Genomic DNA, 21,002 nt, shown 5'->3' with positions numbered 1-21,002 from the left:
TTTTTTAATTTTTTAAATATTTTTATTTATTTATTTATTTATTCAGAGAGAGAGAGAGAGAGAGAGAGAGAGAGAGAGGCAGAGACACAGGCAGAGGGAGAAGCAGGCTCCATGCAAGGGTCCCGACGTGGGACTCAATCCTGGGTCTCCAGGACCGCACCCCAGGCTGCAGGCGGCGCTGAATACAGGCCCCGGTACCACCGGGGCTGCCCAAATAAGTATTTTTAAATGTTAGATAATACTTGGGATCCCTGGGTGGCTCAGACGTTTGGCACCTGCCTTCGGCCCAGGGCACGATCCTGGAGTCCTGGGATCAAGTCCCAAGTTGGACTCCAGGCATGGAGCCTGCTTCTCCCTCTGCCTGTATCTCCACCTCTCTCTCTCTCTCTCTATATCTCTATCTCTATCTCTGTCTCTCTCTATCATGAATGAATAAATAAATAAATATTTTTTAAAAATTAAAAAATAAATGTTAGATAATACTTTTATATATCTTTTAAAACGTTATAATTTTTAACTGCTGCATATTTATCTAGCCCTTAATCTTAGATACTTAGATTTTTTTTTCAAAAAAAAAATGTAAATACACTATATTGAAAAAAACATCTTTGTGCTTAAAGGCTTTTCCTCTTTTCTGGGGCATTTCCTTGGAGAAAGAGATTCTCTCTCATGTGAGTGTGCTAGTAAAAAAAATATGACTTTTGATTTAATGCATTACCACATGATTCTTGGAGATAGGAACTGGAACATGCTGCTATTTTAGCCCTGCGGCGACCCTAGTAGCTTTCAGAGTTGTTTTTCAGATACCTTCTCTGTTCGTTATCTATTGCTGCATAGCCGATTTCCCCAAAACTGACCAGCTGGAAACAGCAGACACTGATCATCTCACAGTTTCTGTGGCCTGGGAGCAGTTTATCTGAGGGCCTCTAGCTCAAGGTGTGTCATGAGGTTGCAGTCAAGGTGTCAGCCAGAGGCTCGACTAAAGTTGGGAGGTTCACTTTCAAGGTGGCTTCAGGCACATGGCATTGACAAAGAGGCCTCAGTCCCTTGCCACACAGCCTCACTGGTGGTCACCTTGGATGTTCTTGGGACAGTGGCTGACGTCCCCCCCCCACCACCCCCGAGCTAGGTTAGAAAGGGATGAAGGGAGTGGGGAGAAGGGTGGTAAAAAAAGACAGAGGAAGGAAGCAAAGCAGTTGCTGCCATGTCTTTTGTGGCCAAGCCTCTGTTTCTACACTATCCTGTTGGTTACACCAATCAGCCCTGTGTAACATACAGGGAGACTGAATAGAGGCAGAGGTGTGAATACAGGAGGTAAAGGTCACTGAGAGTCATTTGGGAGCTGGCCGTCATGCTTTATTTTCATTTTATTGTCCACCTTGTCCTTCCCTGCAGTATAAAAAATACAAGACAAACTGTCATTGGTTTTGTTCTTTAAAGAACATGTTAGCCTCAAAGCTTGATGGTCTAGCATATTCCTCAAATCTGTGTAAATTCTATCATGACAACTAGGCTACTTTCTCAGTGTGTAATTACAGAAATCAGAAGCCAGTGGCAAATGTCATAACTATCATTTTCATTGAATTTTAGGGATAAGACAAGGACGTGTCTATATCATCCTTGTTTTTCAGGCTTATTCTGGAGGTTCCATTAAATGTAGTAAAAGAAGAAAAAGCAGTGAGAGATATAAATATTAGAAAAGAAGATATGAAACTATCATTTGCAACTGATTGTTTAGCTTAAAATCCAAATAAAATTGCCAAAAAATGGATCAGAATTAGTAAGCATTGTATTTTGTTATAAGATGAGCATAATAGGGACACCTGGGTGGCTCAGTGGTTGAGCATCTGCCTTCGACTCAGGGTGTGATCCCAGGTCTGAGGTTCGGGTCCTACATCAGGCTCCCTGCATGGAGCCTGCTCTCCTTCTGCCTATATCTCTAAGGGGAAAAAAAGGATGAACATAATAAACTATATCTGGCGATAGGCAATTAACTGATGTCATAGGAGGAAGCCGAACAACCAACTGCTCAGTGTAGAACCCTGCTGGCAGGCTCAGCCAGAAGGCCAGGAAGATTTCTGTGTAGACGTGTGTTGTACCCAGTGCAACAGTAGCAAGGACAGTGAGCACAAAAATACACAAGTGGGGACTGTTGGAAGATGGATCAGGCCCACATATTCCCTTTGTGTATGCCAGTGAAAGCAAAGCCATTTCCTAGAGAGGAGACACAGATGGAGTAGGCACAGAATCCCAGGAAGTACATACCAGGGCCAGAGTGATCTTGATCTGTGTCATTAAGAGAAAGGAGAAAAGCTTATCTCAAAATAAACACAATGAATAGCAGTTGACCACTAACCTTTTAATTGTAATACAGAAATGTCTCATTATTATTTTTATGTGCATTTTTATGTAAAATATAATTTTATGTTTAAGTTACTCTCCTACATAGAGTACGTATATATTTTTTGTTGAACACTTATAAATAAGATGGGTCTGGGATTACATTAATATGATCATGCTTTCTATATTTTGATAGTAATTTCAGTTATTCAGTAAGTACTATCTTTTTCTAAAAATTTTATTTGACCTAAAGTTCGATTGCTTTAGCAGGTATTTCAACAGAGGTGGTTGTTGAGATCTCAAAACCTGGAGAATATTGACTTTTCTTTTCTTTTCTTTCTTTCTTTCTTTCTTTCTTTCTTTCTTTCTTTCTTTCTTTTCTTTCTTGTCTTTTTTTTTTTTTTTTTTTTTTAGATTTATGTATCTGGTTGTAAACTGGGAATATCTTTAAATCATGGAAACATTTCCATTATTTCATAGGATAGAATAAGCCTAACTGATATGTGAATTTATGTTCATTGACCAATGTGCCTTAGTGTGTCACGGTGAGAGCTGAAGCAGGGAGCCTGAAATTAAGAAACTAAATTTTAGGGAGGCCTAGGTGGCTCAGTGGTTGAGTGTCTGTCTTTGCTTCCACTCAGGTTGTGATCCTGGGGTTCTGGGATCGAGTCCCATACCGAGCTCCCCACGGGGAGCCTTCTCCCTATGCCTATGTCTCTTCCCCTCTTTCTCTGTGTCTCTCATGAATAAACAAATAAAACCTTAATAAAAAATTTTTTTTTAATTCTCTGCAATGAACATGTTGCTTCTTGATTAATGAAGGGCATTTCAGTATGGCTTATGTATGATCTCAAAGAAAGGATATCTAGCGCTTCTCAAATTTTAGAGTTTTGTCATACCCAGTGATTTTAACTGTCAGCAGTGAAATAAAGGATAAGTCACCTTAGACTAAGTTATAATTTGGGAGCATCTTTAAGAGCTAATCAATGCATAGATAGGGAATTGCTAACTATGTGTGATTGTCGTGATGCTCTTGCAGATATATTAAAAGAATTAAGTTAGAAGGGAAGTACTGTTGACTCAGATTTGTTAACGATGTGGACATAAAGGTCAAGATAATTTCAAAGCAATTCTTAGATCCTTAAAAAAAAGTCATGGAGAGATTGAATCAAAGTAATAGACTGAGCATATTCATCTTTCTCTCCTCTTGTCCCAAATACCTTAAAATGTCAGAAAATACATGTTTTAAAACTCCTTTTGGCACTAGAAAATGTCAGCACCAGGCCTCAGAAGGCTGGAGATGGAAGCATATTGACTCTGAAACTAAGCTGGACAGTGCCACAGCCCAGGACACTGGCAGGAAAAACTGCTCTCCATGTAAGAGCAGACCCAGAAAATTTTAACCTATGAGTGAACAATTGGACACCTAGCTTTGGGGTAGGCTTAAGGTAAATCTTTAACAGGGCTTAAGGAGTGGCACTGGTGGCAGGAAGGTGGGGCTGGGTCCTTCCTGCTTCTTTTTGTCTGGAGCTTTAGGCAATGCTTGAATCTAGACCAGGCCAGAGCTATTTTCTGAAGCAAGGCATCACTTGCCTGAGGAGGGCAAGTGTAAGGAATCAGAAGAAAGTAGGGGAAGGCTTAAGGTTCCAGACCTTTACCCTGATGGCCAAAGTAATAAACTAATGGGAGCTCTTCCCAAGAGGGATATAAAATAATTTCTTCTACTTCCAGACTGAAGTGTTCCACCTTTCAGTGACTAGGAAGGTCCCAGCCCTGCCAGGCCACCTCACCACCTTGTACCTAGTTAACTGGCCTCCCCCATTTCATAAGGCCCATTGCTGGCCCTCCCCTTCAGGAGAGGAGCCTGAAGGTGAAGCTGACCTAGGGGGTGGTAGAAGCCAGCACTGTACTGATGAGCCTGTTCTTTGAACTTCAAGATCAATAGAAAGCGGGAGGTCCTTCAGACGAGCAACGAGACAAGTAAACAGGAATTTCAAGGAAAACAGGCAATTCAGAGAAAAGGAGAACTTTTTAAAGAACTATAATTAGGATCTGCAGAGAGAATTGAGAAGAACAGGGTTTTTTTTTTTCCATGTTTTTTATTTAATGTTCTATTTTTTTTTAAGAGGGGGATAGGGGCAGAGGGACACACAGAGAGAGAATCCTAAGCAGGCTCCATACCCGATACAGGGCTCAGTCTCACAACCCTGAGGCCATGACCTGAACCAAAATCAAGAGTCGGGCACTGAACCAGTTGAGCCACCCAGGCGCCCCTTGAGAGGAAGAATCTTAAGGAACCTTTCTTGAAAATTAATAGAAGGATCGTCAAAATAAAAAAGCCATAAATGGTCTGAATGATAGAATGGATATGCTCAAAGAGCAAATTAGACATCTAAAAAGTGAAGTCACTACAACATGGAGCAAAAATAGATAAAAAAGGAAGAGCAAATGTAAGAGACGTGTAGGATTAGTCCTGGAAGTCTAACATCTACTTAATAGGAGTTCCCTAGAGAGAAGTAGTATAAGGGGTGGACACAAAACAAATCATTAATAAAAGTCGACTCATCTTTTCATCTGCAGTCCTGGGTACCTTCAAAATGCCATGGAAAGGATGTCTTGATGGCATTGCCAGGCACACCAACCTTCAGGAGGGAGGGCATATCTCAAGTTCTTTTCTCCCATAACTCAAAGGTTACACTTCACAGACATGCCTGAAGCAGAGTGAAAAGTGAATATAGGAAAGGAGAAAGTAGGAGCTATATGAAACAGAGCAAATAAAAGTTAAACCTGAGAATAGATTTAAATAACTGGTGACTTTAGTGTATGTATTTTTATGTAAGAAGGGCTTGTTGGCAAAGGGTGCAAATAAATGCTAATTTATTATACATACGGTAATTATTGTACCTCTGTGATAAATGTTTATTAGGAAGGGATGGAGATCAAAAGGGAAACAAACAACTAGAAGTAGAGAAAATGAAAACCACAGTATAGGATAGCAGAAATAAATCTAATAACCACAATTATAACCATGATTGAATGGATTCAGTGCCCCTAGTAAAAACAAATGCTTATTTTAGATGAGTTGTGAAAGGGAATCTAGTCATCTGAAGTTTGAGAAAACAGTGACATAGAACAACTGAAAGAGAGCAGATTGAAAAATATGTATTAGGCAAATACCAAAAATAAGCAAGTTTAGCAATATTAATGTGAGACAAAATGGAATTCAAGGTTTAAAGAGGCACAGAGGCATATTTTACACTTACAAAAGATAAAATTCCCTAAGAAGATAGTGCCACCCTAAATAGATAATACGAGGCCACCTGGAATTACCAGGAATTGAGTTTATTCGGAACTAGTGGAAGAATCGCAGTGAGGGACCCATGTTCTGGAATAGGCTATAGGCGATTCTGTAGGCAAGAAGTCATAACCGGCATGTAAGCCATAAACTCATTGGCTTGAGCACGAGGACACCTTGCTTGCCACATGTTCATTGGCCAGGAAATAAATCTCAAGTCTTCTCCAAATCAAGCATTTATGGAAAATCAGTCTCTCAGTTCTCAAGCTCCGTTCTTCTGAAGGAGCATGCGTGAGAATCTCCACCTCCTGCCTTCTGGTTCCATTTTAAACCGAAATCCTTTCATGGTGTATTGCCATCAGCCACTGTGTATTATCAACATACTGTTGTTTTATAAAACCTCAATTTAGCAGTACGATAAGATCATGGTATTTTCTCATTCCAAATCTTGACACTTCTCTTAGAAGCTGATCCATCAAGTAGATACTGCAGATAAGGGTACAGAGGGAATTTGTGAAACTCTTAAACTTGATCCAAAATAAATAGATATTAACTTTGTATCCCATAAACAGAGAAGCACATTCTTTACAAATGCTAATGGGATATTTATGAGAATTGCAAATGTCTTGCTCCAGAGTTGTATTTTGCTGGCTGTGCTTTCTTTCTGTTGTAAATGAACTTTACTTTCTAGGTGTCAAGCCCCCCTTTAAGGCATTATAATTTCATATTGGGCTGGAGAGCACCCCAAATGATTCTTGTCACATAGGTAGGTAGCCCCAAGGTCTCATTATTTGTCTCATCACTGAAGTTTCAGGCAGGCTGCTGTTGAGGAACCTGCAAGGCTCCCTGTTCCCTAGCTGACTCTTGCTCCCCCATCTTTGGGGATAGAGAAAGCGAGACCTCTTGATCAGTGTTGTCTTAACCTCTTGGAAACCAGGAGAGACTAGGCAAATTTGCCAACCCTGGCCCCTAAAATTAGCAGATTTCTTGTGGCCATGCTCTTTCTGGTATCTACTATTAGTATCTACTATTTTCCTGGCCTTGCTTTGGAGGAGCCTGAGGCTGTTCTCTAGGGTCATTTAGTCAGTCTTACATCAGAAATCCTCCATCCACGAAGAGCCGTGGTAACTCCAAGGCCCTCACAGCTGCCAGCCTGGGAGAGGTGAGGGTAGATGGGAGACAGATGAGAGTCCCAGGCAGGATCCCGCATCCCCCCACCCACCCACACACCATCATCACTATTGCTACTACTTCCTTCCACTCAGTTCTGCCAGACAACTTCTCACCCGTTTTTTGGCATATTTATTTTACAATCAATATCTTTCCTCCCTGCCCCCTAATACTTCTCTCTTTTTCCATAACAAGGAACTGTTTATGAAAACTAACTGGAGGAGACTTTTTAACCCATGTTATTGCCTGTGTGTCTCCCCCTGTCACTCGGACATGCCTGCTCACTGTTGCAAGGAGGATTTTACTATATGCCTAAAGCAGACAGCCTGGCTAAACTCTTTCTAAACCAGGAAGTGAAACGTAATGGGTGGTGTGAACACAGTGGGTTTCTAAGCATTTTTCATGTTTCCTCCCATTATGTTGGAGGATAAATTCCTGGCTCAAAGTTAAAATAATTCCTCCAAGTTAAAGGAAATTCAGTATGACTTATTCAGTGAAGCATTGGATATAAAGTGAGCTTTTTCACATGCAAAAAATGTGATATGTTTTATAAAAACGTTACTTAGGATAGGTGTTTGTGAGGAACTCAGTAAAGATAGAAGAGAAAGAGATGCAGTTTAGTAATTTAAATGCAAACTTGTACTGTGCAGATTTCCCCAGGCGCACACGCATACACACACACACTCACACACACACACACACACACAATAACTTTAAAGCTGTCTGTTAGAAGGATGAGATGTACTTGTGAGCCAGACCACGTTGGTTTGGACAGAAATTCTTACAGAATTATTAAGCCTTAAAAAAAGCAAAGGAGATTTATGCATCTGCATTTGACCAATTTGGTTTGGAATAGGTTCATAATGGAAAAGTAATAAAACCATAAGAGACAGTGTCTTCTGAGTACAGTCTCGCTTTTAAAAAATCTAAACATGGGCTGCCCCATTTTGGATAAAATGACTAGAAAATTTCCCATTGGTAATTTTGGGAGAGTTTTGTTGCTGTTGTTGTTTCTTTTTCATTGATTATCAGCCAGTATAAATTTTCAGCTTTCTGTCAAATATTTTTTCTGGAGATGTCAGTTTTAGGAAAAAGGAATCCTGAAGTATTATCTATGGGAGTCTCTACCTCTGGTCACCAATCCTCCCCCCACTCCCCCCCACACACACCAGTGTTTGCTTAGCCCTCAGTAAAGTCTTTTTCTGGTGTAACTGGAGAGGTTGGGCTTTGGTGGATAGGGGGTGGTTGAATGTGTGTGAGAAGGCACCTCATGTGACTGCCAGCAGCCACAGAAAAGCGTGAAGAGGAAACGCATAACAAACTTCACTTCTGAAAATCGGACCTAATAACTTTGCAGGTTTCTGATTTAGATGGGAAAACAAAAAAGAAAAAGAAAAGCTTTCTCCATTTGTTCCACTTGAAGTAGGGATATTGAAAAATGATTCCTTAAAACCTTTAGCAAATACAATCCTATACCAAAAAGGTTAGGCAGTTGGGGGAAGCGGAGGTGAAGGATGTCTGTGCAGCTTCTGTCCCTGCAGACAGGGTAGTGCTGGCTGTGCTTCTCAGGATGGTGGAAGAGACATTTGATTTCATCAGACTCTTAACTTTCTCTCCACGGCCAGCAGTTCAAAGCACAGTGATTTTTATATAGTGTGAATGTGACCAGACTGTGATGGTGGTGCCTTTCCTGCAGGCATGCCCGCAGCATCCTTAGTGACCCCTGCTGATGTTATCAAGACGCGATTACAGGTGGCCGCCAGGGCTGGCCAAACCACTTACAGCGGTGTGATGGACTGCTTCAGGAAAATACTGCGGGAAGAAGGCCCAAAAGCTCTGTGGAAAGGAGCTGGTGGTATGGAAATAGTTTGTTGTTAACTAAAACTTTCGTATCAGGTAATTTTTTTAAAATTGAATTAAATCTATTATTTCTCCATTTTTTTCCAAAGCTCGCGTATTTCGATCCTCCCCCCAGTTTGGGGTAACTTTGCTGACATATGAATTGCTACAGCGATGGTTCTACATTGACTTTGGAGGCGTGTAAGTATCCTGCTAAATCTGCAGCCAGGTGGCAGCTCCTCCAACACTCAGTGCTCATTAAGAAGGGTATGTCAGTCTCATTCCTGTGATGTAATAGGAAAGATACAGGAAAATATTGAAACCATGTGACCAAACTCATTTCAAAGGGGAAAATACAACCGACTAGCATTCCACAACTCCTTTACTTGATGCAGATTTTTGCAACCTTTGAATGTCACTTTTACCAAGGTAAAAAATGATAGATTCTCACCCCATTTCCTCTTTTAGAAAACCCGTGGGATCAGAGCCAGTTCCTAAATCCAGGATCATACTGCCTGCTCCCAATCCTGATCACGTTGGAGGCTACAAACTGGCAGTTGCAACATTTGCGGGGATTGAAAACAAATTTGGACTTTACCTACCTCTCTTCAAGCCACCGGCGTCTACCTCAGCGGTTATCAGTGGAGGCCCATAGGAGGGGCGGTGCTGGCGCTACAGAGTGCCTCGTCTCCATGGGAAACAGTGTCTCCTCCTTTCACTTCCATCTCTTGTTTAAATTTAAGTCGAGGCTTTTTATAAGGTGAAATCATTCATTTTCTGTGTGTTTTCTTAACCAGATCATTGTGAAATTATTCATAATTATTCTTGTGGCCTCTGCTCACAAACCTGTGTTTGTATCTGACAATTACTGGGATTTGGTCAACACTAACATGATTTGGGGGAAGGAGCAAGTCTGAATAGAAGTGAGAGCTGCTCTCCTTGGCTTGGGATTATAGTCCCAAAGAGACTACTGAAAGGCAATCATGGTGCTCAGAGCAAAGTGTTTCATGCATGTTTCAGCTGGTAGGAAGCTGGATGCTTATTTATCATTATAAAAAAAACAACAACACTGGAAGTAATGAAAAAAAAAGGATCAGAATTAGCCAGCTTGGCTTCAGATTTTAAACATATACTAATTCTATTTCTGGATTATATTATGAAGCTTTTATGTGAAACTTTTTTTCTTTGTAATGAAAACCACATTGAAGATGTTTAATAATCATACTTTGTTAGTGCTATCAAGACTATTAGAGAGGTCTTTTTAGGGAGGTTCTTGAGGCATTGTATCCTGTAGACAGAGAATCCATGAGATGCAGCACCTCTCCTGGGTGTACTCATTTTGAATTACTGCTCATCTGATGCTCACGTACTGTCACTGCCTGTTTGAGTAGACAGTGTAGGAAAGCACGTGCCCTCTGTCCCGATGCCTGCATTCATGCCCCCTACCACCCTACCCCAGCCCCCCACAGTTGGCACCTATTTGCTTTGAAAAATCCCACTTATTTTTGAATCGTGTAAGACAATTAGAATCTAATAAATGTTTTTATTTAATTTGTGGTGCCTTGCATAATGTTCAGAAGGCTCAAGTGTTTGTGAAGAAGGAAATAAACTATTTTTAAAGCTATTGTTTGCTCTTGTGTATGTCACATGGCAAATGACTGCAGTAATTGTCATTACTGGACTCTGTATCTTTCATTTTCAAGGTGCTTTTATTCATATTGGCATGGCTCTCCTCCTGGCCCTTCAGGGTCATGTGTACCCTGATTTTCAGTATGCTGACATTCAGAGTGAGTAAAAGAAATTACATTTCACCCTAGATAAGCAAGGAACCCAACCAACTGACACTTTCTCTCTGGTCATCCTCAGTGCTTTGGGCATTTGCCCATGAGAATTAATAAAAATTTTCATTTTATAATGTGAAGTTTCACTGGAAGGTGGGCATGAAAACTGGAATGAAATGGCAATTGTATTTTCTAATCTACTCTGATCCTTCCTCATAAGAAAACCAGACATCGCTGTATCTGACATTTGTTGGTATTGGGCCAACACTGTCATTTGGGGAACGGAGCTAGTCTTGAACAGAATATGGGTTTTTTAGACTTCTCAGACTCTGAAGAGGCTGCTGAGAACCTGCAAGCAGTCAGTTTGAACCGAGTCTCCAGAACTTCCCTCCAGGAGAGACAGCTGCGTTGCAGTCTCCATCATACTTCTCAATCAACAGGTTGTCATTAAAAGTTACTGTTCAAAACTGGGGAGTATCAGAACAAAACAAAATTGTGAAGCATCAGCACCATCCATGGGTCTGATTTTTTTTTTTCCTAAGTGAACAAAAGCTTTATTAGCCTCGCCAGAAACAGAAAGTATATATCTGTGGCTCCCTTTGAAAAACTAAAATGAAAACCACTCCCTCTGTCTACCCATCCTCACCCCCCAATCCGTGCTCAGTGTGAAAAGTGATCAGTAGTTCTGTTTTTTTTTTTTTTAAGAGTTTATTCATTTATTCATGAGAGAGAGGGAGTGGGGGCACAGGGATACAGGCAGAGGGAGAAGCAGACTCCATGCAGGGAGCCTGACATGGTTCTCGATCCCAGGACTCCAGGATCATGCCCTGGGCCGAAGGAAGGCACCAAACCACTGAGCCACCCAGGGATCCCCAGTAGTTCTGTTTTAATCTCAGAGACCAGTCACAAAACTCCAAATATGTCTTAGAATTTTGGGTGATGTTGCAAGAACAAATCACTCAAATGTTGGTATTTTGCATGTGGACAGAAGTCCCTCCGTGAAAATCTCTGTGTTCCTTTTGTTCACTTGCTAGAATTTGACAGAAGATCAAGTTTTCATAGTAACAACAGTGACCCAGATCTCAGAAAAGGTGCATTTATTGTACCTGCTGCTTTTAAGAGTTATCGCTATATTTACCTGTAGCTGAGGGCGATTTTCTGCAGTAAAGAAGAAACCAGAGAAGCCAGAGGAGATAGGACCAGAGGGCTGTGTTTCTTTAAAATCCCTGGCTGTTTCTGTTCAGAATAGGCAGTGACTTGAGACACTTTGAAGGAGGCCTAATTTCCATCTGAGTTCTGCTCAGTGGGTGGCGTGACTGTGACATCCTTGAATAGTTCTGCAATCACCGTGTGGTGAAAACCACGTCAAATTTGTTCTGGGTTTTCCTTCTTCCTGAAGTGACAGCACAGTACGTCGGCAGTGCCGGCAGTACCGTGGCTGCTGTTCATGCAGCCAGGCATTTCCCTCCTTAATGCTGAGGAGCTGAAAGATGTGTAAGTCCCCGCAAGCTGCCTGCCCATCCCAGGGGCCCAACTTCCCCCTGCTGTGCTGGCCAGGCCATGGAGTCTTTCAGCTCTGCCCTTGGTCCACCTCCTGTTGCTTAGGGCATGGGGGTAGAGGCCTGATTTTTGTAGCAGCTTTTTTTTTTTTTTTTTTTTTCAAGGAGGGGAAAAAATGTGAAGCTGACCACAAAGTGAACACACTGATTCTTGGGTTCCAGTCGTGGCTGGATTTCTTGAGGCTGGGTGGCATGCTGTCGCCAAGCTCATGCTACACCTCATAACCCACAACCATTTGCTGAGCTCCCTGGGGTCGCCTTAATCCCAGCAGCCAGGGTTGCACAGGGGAAAATAAGAATTCTGGCACAGAAAGGAGTCATTTAAGTGCTTATTGCATTTCAAGCTTCAGTTTTTACTTAGCTAAAATATTTACCATTGCTGGAAAACAATGTTTAAAATTTTGTGCTTATATGTTATTTAATGGTGTGGCCTATGTAAACCTCAGGATGCTTACATTTTGACAGTCTTCTGGAAATGTTTAACAGCACATAACTCAGGGAGCAGGGAATAAAAACGAGAAGAAATTGTGCTTGAAACTATTTGTAACCCCGTCCAGCTAGGTCTTCAGCAAGTCACGTTGGAATTCTTCAGGTAGAGGGAGGGAAGCCTCCGGTAATGGAATTTGATGAGTCCTGTCTTGTGGCCCCATTTATCAGCCTTGTAGATAACCCTCTCCTCTAAAAGTCATCATGTGCCTTTTTACCACAGAAGCCATTCTTTAGGGGATGAATTTGTATCTTTGCCACTGAGTAAAAGCCCATTTTAAATTCAGGGTAATCAAATGCTTTCAGGATGTGGATTTTTCCAAAGATTTTTTTAAAAGACATGTTCACTGGTAAGAGCATTGAAATGTTCTTTCCACAAATGGTACTGCCCACAGAGGGGGTGTGCCTTTTTTGTTTTACCTTTCGGGAATAGCCCAACCCTTACCCAAGAGTTCTATTTTCAATGTTAGGAAGACCTCAGGGGGTCCACTGCTTCATTTTCAAGGCCAAGGCAGCTAAAAGCATTGTACCTCTGTCTTTTAAAACTGTGACAGTTTTTAGTTTGAACGCCCATAATGGGCTGTAGTAGGGACTGAGGCTTTTGTTCGAAAAAGTTGTTGGAACTTAGTAGGCTCTTGGTTATTATTTTGAAGGGTGGGTGAATGGATTTTTGAGAAATACGTATTTTTTTCCCAATGAGCAATCTCTATTATTTTCCTGCTTTATAGGCCTTTTCTCCTGCTGGAGTTCAAGCCATAACTGAAAACAATCACAGTCTTCTGTATTGATCACACACTTTAGAAGTTGTAAATACATCTTTTATTAAAGCTACAGCTATTTAAAGTTGGTGTTAATTACTTAAATTGATTCAGGAACTGTCATATAAACAATATTTAAAGTTCCTGATCATTGTTAAAAATAAACCTTTGAGAAATCATATCTTTTGAGATTAGTGCTACATTAGGGTTGAGATATGTCATTTAATAGTTTTTCTTATCAATGAATATTAGTTATTTACAACTCATTCTATTCCTCTCATTGCCTATTGTTTATGTGTCCGTAGGAGCACAGTGGCAAGCTTTCCTTAGAAGCTGCTGAGGACAACGGGAACCCTCTTTCTCAAAAGGGTTTGTTTTTAGCTAATGCCTTTGACTCCAAGAGTCCAAATGGAACACTCGGCTTTCATCTGCTGGGGTAACCTAATAAAATAATGTTTGTTTTTAGATTCCCGGCTGTTAAGGGGGTTTTGCTCAAGGCAAAACCACAGTCCCCTTGAATAACTTCAGAAGGAAAGTTAAGAAGACACACTAATTGTGCCTGTCTGAGGCTTGCCTCTCCTGGGTCACAGGCACACCCCCAGCACACTGGTCTGGCGATCGGGGCTTCAGTGCACACCATCACTTTGATTCCATTAGCCAGGGCTCCTTCCCCTTTGCAGGATGCTTCATTTGGCAGTGGAGCAGTTCTAAGGTGACTTTAAAATAGATTCAGGCTCTCAGAACAGATTTGTGCAAGCGTACCATAGTCTGTCCTGTATGGTGGGGAGAAGGAAATTCAGCCTAAAGAAAACATTGTTCCCTATCTCGTATCACCTCCTTCCACCTCTTGCTCTTGCTCTTGCTCTGGTCTTGCTGGGCTGCTTTCAAAAGAGAGAGGGGCGAGTCATTCTGCCTCCACCCTGGAGTTCTTTGGCCACTAAGAACTTATTAAATATGAGGTATTACATGCCAGGCATGATCTCATTAAATCCTCCCCACAGCCCTTAAAGTAGGTACAGTTCTTTTTCCTATGCTACAAATGAGGAAACCTCAGACTCGCAGAGGCAAAGCATCTTGCTCGTGATCTCTCAGCTAGCAAATGAGGAGGCTAGGATTTAAATCTAGGTCTGGTGGCAGCCCAAGCTCTGTTCTTTACCTACAAGGGTGTCTCAACAAGACTCAGTTCAGGACCTTCTTATGACAATCTTTGCCCAGAGTTTCTTACTTCCCCCAGTTCTTAGAATCAGAGGTGTCATTCCTAGCTTAGAGTGGAAGGAAAGGGTGATCACTGATTATTTACCGTAGTAAGTACATTTCCTAATTCAAAGAATTCTAGAGCCTGAGGACTAGCTGAGTCCTCACAACCCTTTCAAGGTTCATCCTTTTTTCTTTTTTTAAGATTTTACTTATTTGAGAAAGAACAAGCAGGGGGAGGGGCAGAGAGAGAGGAAGAAGCAAGTTCCTCACTGAGCAGGGAGCCCAACTCAGGGCTCGATCTAAGAACCCTGGGATCATAACCTGAGCTAAAGGCAGACGCTTAACCCACTGAGTCACCCAGGCATCCCGAGGTTCATCTTAAACTATTTTATGACCTATTATAGTCAATAAAGAGAGGATTAAGGTAAACTTAAGGCATTTGCCCATGAGTTTAAAATGGAAAGGTAATGTGGAAAAAGATAAATTTACAGTCTGTTACAATGCAATGCGATATGATGTGAACTGAATTGGACCATCTTAAAAATCTCTACCATAATTAGAAAATGCCATTCTTCAACAAAAGTTGGAAATAATGGAAAACCAAGTTAAAAGTAAATATCTATGGGTATTTGGCCTCAAAGTGTGTCTGGAGGGAATGGAGACAGTTTACAGAATGTGGGATTTGCTGGAATTACTTTTGGACGTAAAATCTCCATCACCACTAATGGTGGAAAAGCCTGACTCTATTCCCAACAAGGGAATAGGAGCTCAAGTCAAAGGAGAAGACATGTACCACTGCACTCTGCTGCCCCTTTTACCATTATTACATAAACAAGAGCAGATTACTGACTGACCCACACTAAAAATTAACTGAGAAATATTAATATATATATCGTTTTCTCATCCTTTTTTCAAAATAGTGGTATATTTCAAATTGTGAATTCCTGTTTTGAAGTAAAATTTACCTACATATGTTCTGAGTATAGAGATGTATTTTATTAATTTGAGAATTTAGGTGTCCCGACAGCCACTCCATATAAGAAACTGCTGCTTATGATAACCTTGTCATTTGAATCAGCTCCAGGATTATGAAAGGCATATACTCTGTTAGAATGAAATCAGAAAAATGAAAAGTTGGGAATGAGAAAAATTGAGACAGACATCCTTTTTTTTCCCAAAGGCAGAAGTAGTATGATTGCTCATGTCTGTTGAATTTTATTATTGCAGAAGGTAGAGACTTCTCCACATGTGCAGTCTCATCAGCCTTTGGCCTACCCCACAATGCAATGTATGCATTTCCTTCCTGCTAACTGAAGAAGCAGTTGGTACGCTAGTATCTTAGTTGTTGTACAGCATCTGAGGTAATAAATAACAGGGCAAAGAGTGGAATAACCAAAAACTTGAGAGGACCATCTGGGGAATGAGATATTCATAGGGTTTTGAATAGCTCTAGAATGCTACTGGGAATCTGGAAGAACACACACCCAGACTCAGAAGAGTGCACATGCTCAGGAGAGACCTGAGAAGGCTCTAAGTTCTCAACCTCCTGTCAACCTTGAGGCTCTTCAGAAAAAGGAAGTGAAAACTAATGCAGAGTGGTAGACCACCAGGCTGAGTATTGAATGTGTGCCTCAGCACACATGAGTCCCCTGGCAAATACTGGAAGAGTTTTTGGTTCTAAGCATTTATGGAAATCTCTGTCCAGTCATTGACTAAACATCGAATTAATAGACTTCAGGGGCCATACATGACACAGAATAGACACTATATGGCATCAGTTCAGAGAATTTACTAAATAAGAATTACAATAAGTAACAACAACAAATCTGATTTCCAGGGTTGTACAATGCTCAAAACACCTGGAGTTCAACAAAAGAGTACGAGACATGTAAAGAAACAGAGTATGGCATATACACAAGAAAAAAAATCAAGAAGAACTATGAGGAAGCCCAGAGACTGGATTTTCACTCTAGACAAAGATTTTAAAGCACCTTTAAGTATACTCAATGAATCAAAGGAATTCATGTCTAAAGAACTAAAGGGAACTATAGAATGATGTTTTCGGCAGAACAAAGAATAAGCAAATGTGAAGAAGGGTCAGTTGAAATATACAATCTAAAGAACAAAAAGGGGAAACAAAAAATTGAACACAGCCCTGTGGGTACCATCATGAATGCCAGCAGGAGGGGAGGCAGAGAAAGGGCAGAATTCTTGAAGCGAGAAAGGCTGAAAACTTCCCAAAATTGACGAAAAACAATCTCCATCTCTGAGAACCTCCATGAAATCCAAGTAGGACAAACTCAGAGATCCATACATAAACACATCATAATCGAGTTGTCAGAAGCCAAAACCTGTGAGGGGATCTTGCAGCTCCAAGAAAGAAGCAACTCGTCATATACAAGGGATCCTAAACAAGATTAATAGCTGATATCTTACCTGAAGCCATACAGGCCAGAAGGCTGTGGGATGAAATACTCAAAAGTGCTGAAAGAAAAATAAAAATCTATCAATGAAGATTTCTACTTCTGATGAAATTATTCTTCAAAAATGAGGGAAAAATAATATTCCCAGATAAGCAAAACCTGAAAGTTTATCACTAGCAGCCTTGCCTTACAACAAATGCTAGAATCCAGGCTGAAATGAAAGGACACTAGAGGGAGATTTCAAGATAATAAAAGGGTCAGTTTATCAAGATGATATAATAAACTAAATATGTAATATCTAGTAACAGAGCTTTAAAATGCATGAATAAAAACAGAACTAGAGGATAAATAGACAAACCACAGCCATATTTACATATTTTCACTTCCTTTCTCAGTAATTGATTAAACACATAGAAAATAATCAGTAAGATTACAGAAGATTGAAACAGTACTCTCAGGCAATTTAGTCTATTTGACGTTTTTAGAACCACAGACTCAATATCTGAAGAATTCACATTCTTTTTAAGTGCACATGGAACATTGACCAAGCTAGACCATATGCTAGCTCATAAAATAAATCTTAATAAATTTCAAAGGATTTGAAATATAGAGTATTTCTTACTCTGTATGTTTTCTTACCAAGCAGAATCAAGCTAGAAATAAAAACAAAGATATCTGGAAAGCTTTCCAAATATTTGGAAATTAAACACACTTCTAAAAAGCCCATGGGCCAAATAATATATTACAACGGAAATTAGAAAATATTTTGAATAGAATGATAACGAAAGCACAACAGATCAAATTTGTAGGATACATACAGTAAAAGCAGTACTTAGAGGGATTTTTATAACTTTAAAGGCCTAAATTAGAAGAAAAGTGTTTTACAACCAGTGATCTAAGTTTCTACTCTAGGAAATAAGAAAAAAAAGAGCAAATGAAATCCAAAGTAGAAAGAAGAAAAAAAGTGGACAAACAATAGAGAAAAATCAACAGTTCCAAACGGCAGTTCTTTAAACAGATTAATATTGATACCTGACAAGACTCTTTTAAAGAAGACAAATACATCAATAATTAAAAAGACATCTATGAATGTATATAGTATACATATACATACATTTACACACATAATTATATGTAATGAGGGGCTAGAAGAACAATTATGCCAATAAATTTGATTACTTAAATGAAATGGACACTTTTTTTTAAAATTTTATTTATTCATTGATGAGAGAGAGGCAGAGGGAGAGGCAGGCTCCATGCAGGGAGCCCGACACAGGACTCGATCCTGGGTCTCCAGGATCACGCCCTGGGCTGAACGCAGGCGCTCAACCACTGAGCCACTCGGGCGCCCCAAATGGACACATTTTTGAAAAAAATACGATTTGCCAAAATGGAACCAAAAAGAAATAGGAAATCTGAACAGCCCTATTTCTATTAAGTAAATGAATTTATTATCAGAAACTTTCTCACAAATATAACTCCAGGGCCACGTGACTTCACCAGTGGATTCTATCAAATATTTAAGGAAGAATTAATACCAATATTTATACTCTTGCACAAAATAGAGGATGTTAGAACATTTCTCAATTCATATGAGCATCATCATGTAACTAAGACCTCACAAAGACATTACAAGAATGGAAAATTATAGACCAGTATCCCTAAGGAAGAATTATGGAAAACTGCTTTAATTATTAGCAAATAGAATCTAGCAATATATTTTGATTAAATGAGGTCCATACAAGTATAGCAAGGTTGGATTAACATTTTTTAAAAAGCCAGTGCAATTCATCACATTAATAGAATAAATGAGAAATTACATGACTATATATCAATAGATGCAGAACAAAAACATCGGGTAAAACTTAACACCTGTCCATGAGAAGAGTGAAATATTGAAACTCTTATATAAGATCAGGAAAAGGTAAGGATGTCTGCCTTCACTTCTGCAATACAACGTTGAGCTGGAAGTGCTGGCTAGTGTTGTAAGGAAAAAAGAAGATTGGAAAGGAAGAACTACAGCTTTCATTCTCAGTATGATTGTATATATAATAACCAATGGGATCTATGAAATCTAGAAATGATATATTACTATTAATAAGGTTGCAAAATACTAGATGAATGTATACAGATTTTCTGAAAACTAGCAAAATATGCTTGGAAAATAAAATTTTAAAACAATTACAATATTTATAATAGAATAAAAATTAAATAGGAATAAATCTAAAAGGTGTGCATAACCTATATACTAAAACATTGTGAGATAAAGAAAATTCAATGAATGGGAAGACATATACCCTGTTTATGATTGGAAGATTCGAAATTGTTAAGATGTTCATTCTTCCAAATTGGTATATAGATTAAATGAACTCCCAGTTGAAAACTAAACAGTATGATTTTCTTTTAAAAATTTTACAGTGATTCTAAAATTATATGGAAACATTGAAGATCTAGAATAGCTAAAAAAAAGCCTTCCAAATGAATAACAAATTTGGAGTACTTGTTTCCAAGTTTTGGAGTACCTGGTTTCAAGACTTACTAAATCTATCAATCAGGACAGTGTATTATGTAATTGTTCAATAAAATAGAAAAGTGAGTTCATAGAATAGTGAGCTCATATGTATATCATCAATTGACTTTTTACCAAGGATGCTAGTTCCATTTAATGGTCAAAAAGAAAATAATTTTTTCAGCCCATATTGCTAGACCAGCTGAATATCCATAAATTTTTTAAAAACTCAGTTTTGACCACTGCGTCATCCATTTACAAACATAAATTTATGATTCATCATAGAGCTTCATGTAAAGGCTAAAACAATAAAATATTCAGAAGAAAACAAGATGGCAAGCAAGATTTACTAGGAAGAACCATAAAATACTAACCAGAAAGGATTAAAATGGACAAATTGGACTTCAAGAAAATTTAACATTTCTGCATATCACAATATTTTAAGGGAATGAAGTTTGAAGTCCTAGACTGGGAAAAATATTTGTAACACATGTATCTGACAAAGGACTTATATAGAGATTATATAAAGAGCTTTGTTAAGTAAAAACACAAAGAAAATCCAGTTTTAAAAATGCCCAAAATATTTGAGCAGCCATTTCACAGAAAAAGGTGTAATGTGACGTGTAACAATGGCCAGTAAGCACATGAAGAGGTGTTCAAAACCAGTAGTCATCAAGTATATGCAAACTAAAACCACAGTTGGCTGCTGTTTCGTACTCCCCAAAATGGCCCAAATGAAAAAGACCAACAATATTAGATTTTGGAGCAGCTGTGGAACAACTGGAATTCTGACGCCTTGGTGGGAATGCAAGATGGTACAACCACTTTGCAGAACACTTATGAAAGTTCTTAGGAAGTTAAACATAGATCTACCATACGGCCCAGAAATTCCACTTGCAGGATTTGCCAAAGAAAACAAGTGCCTACAAAAAGAACTGTACACGGATATTCATAGGAACATTAGATAAAAAGGCCTCAAACTGAAAACACTAATGTTCAGTAAGTGATGAATGAATAAATTGCAAAATAATTGTAAAATGGAATACCAGTCAGCAATAAAAAGGAACATACTACTAAAATATTTAGCACGAGGACAAATGTCAAAAAAATTATGTCAAGCAAAATAATCCAGCCATTAAAACAAGGCATGCTGTGCGATTTCAGTTATATGAAGTTTAAGAAGAGAACAGCCACAACTAATCTGTGTTGACAGAAATCAAAACAATGATTGCCGGGAAGGGCCACAAGAGTACTTCCATCTTTATTAAAATGTTTTGTATCTTGTTTTGTCTCCTGGTTACGTAACTGTATGTAATTGTTAAAACTTGTTTAAAAAATTATTAAGGGGATCTCTGGGTGGCTCAGCAGTTAAGCTCCTGCCTTGGGCCCAGGGCGTGATTCTGGAGTCCCAGGATCGAGTCCGACGTTGGGCTCCCTGCATGGAGCCTGCTTCTCCCTCTGCCTGTGTCTCTGGCTCTCTCTCTCCGTGTGTGTGTCTCATGAATAAATAAAAAATCTTTAAAAAAAATTGTTAAAACTGAACACTCCTATCTGTGCATTTTATTGTATGGGAATTACACCTCAATAAAAAACCAAAAACTTACACCTTTTCTCATTTTAATCTTACTTATAATTGTTAATTCTT

At 39.4% G+C, this 21,002-nt stretch overlaps 1 protein-coding gene across 4 annotated transcripts in view; it reads left to right on the top strand.

The window, feature by feature from the left end:
* Positions 1 to 10,268, top strand: part of SLC25A13 (solute carrier family 25 member 13) — a 184,597-nt gene extending 174,329 nt beyond the window's left edge. For all 4 annotated transcript variants that reach the window (XM_026003803.2, XM_026003802.2, XM_072764347.1 and 1 more), the window contains 3 exons: positions 8,502 to 8,660; positions 8,755 to 8,845; positions 9,113 to 10,268. In XM_026003803.2, the coding sequence (XP_025859588.1) occupies positions 8,502 to 8,660; positions 8,755 to 8,845; positions 9,113 to 9,299 (437 nt within the window). In that variant the 3' untranslated portion in view covers positions 9,300 to 10,268. The remainder of the gene's footprint in view (positions 1 to 8,501; positions 8,661 to 8,754; positions 8,846 to 9,112) is intronic.
* Positions 10,269 to 21,002: the final 10,734 nt, after the last annotated feature.

Source organism: Vulpes vulpes, chromosome 7 (assembly GCF_048418805.1).
Source record: "Vulpes vulpes isolate BD-2025 chromosome 7, VulVul3, whole genome shotgun sequence".
NCBI classification, from domain to species: domain Eukaryota; kingdom Metazoa; phylum Chordata; class Mammalia; order Carnivora; family Canidae; genus Vulpes; species Vulpes vulpes.
This window is presented reverse-complemented; position numbering and strand designations above follow the sequence as displayed.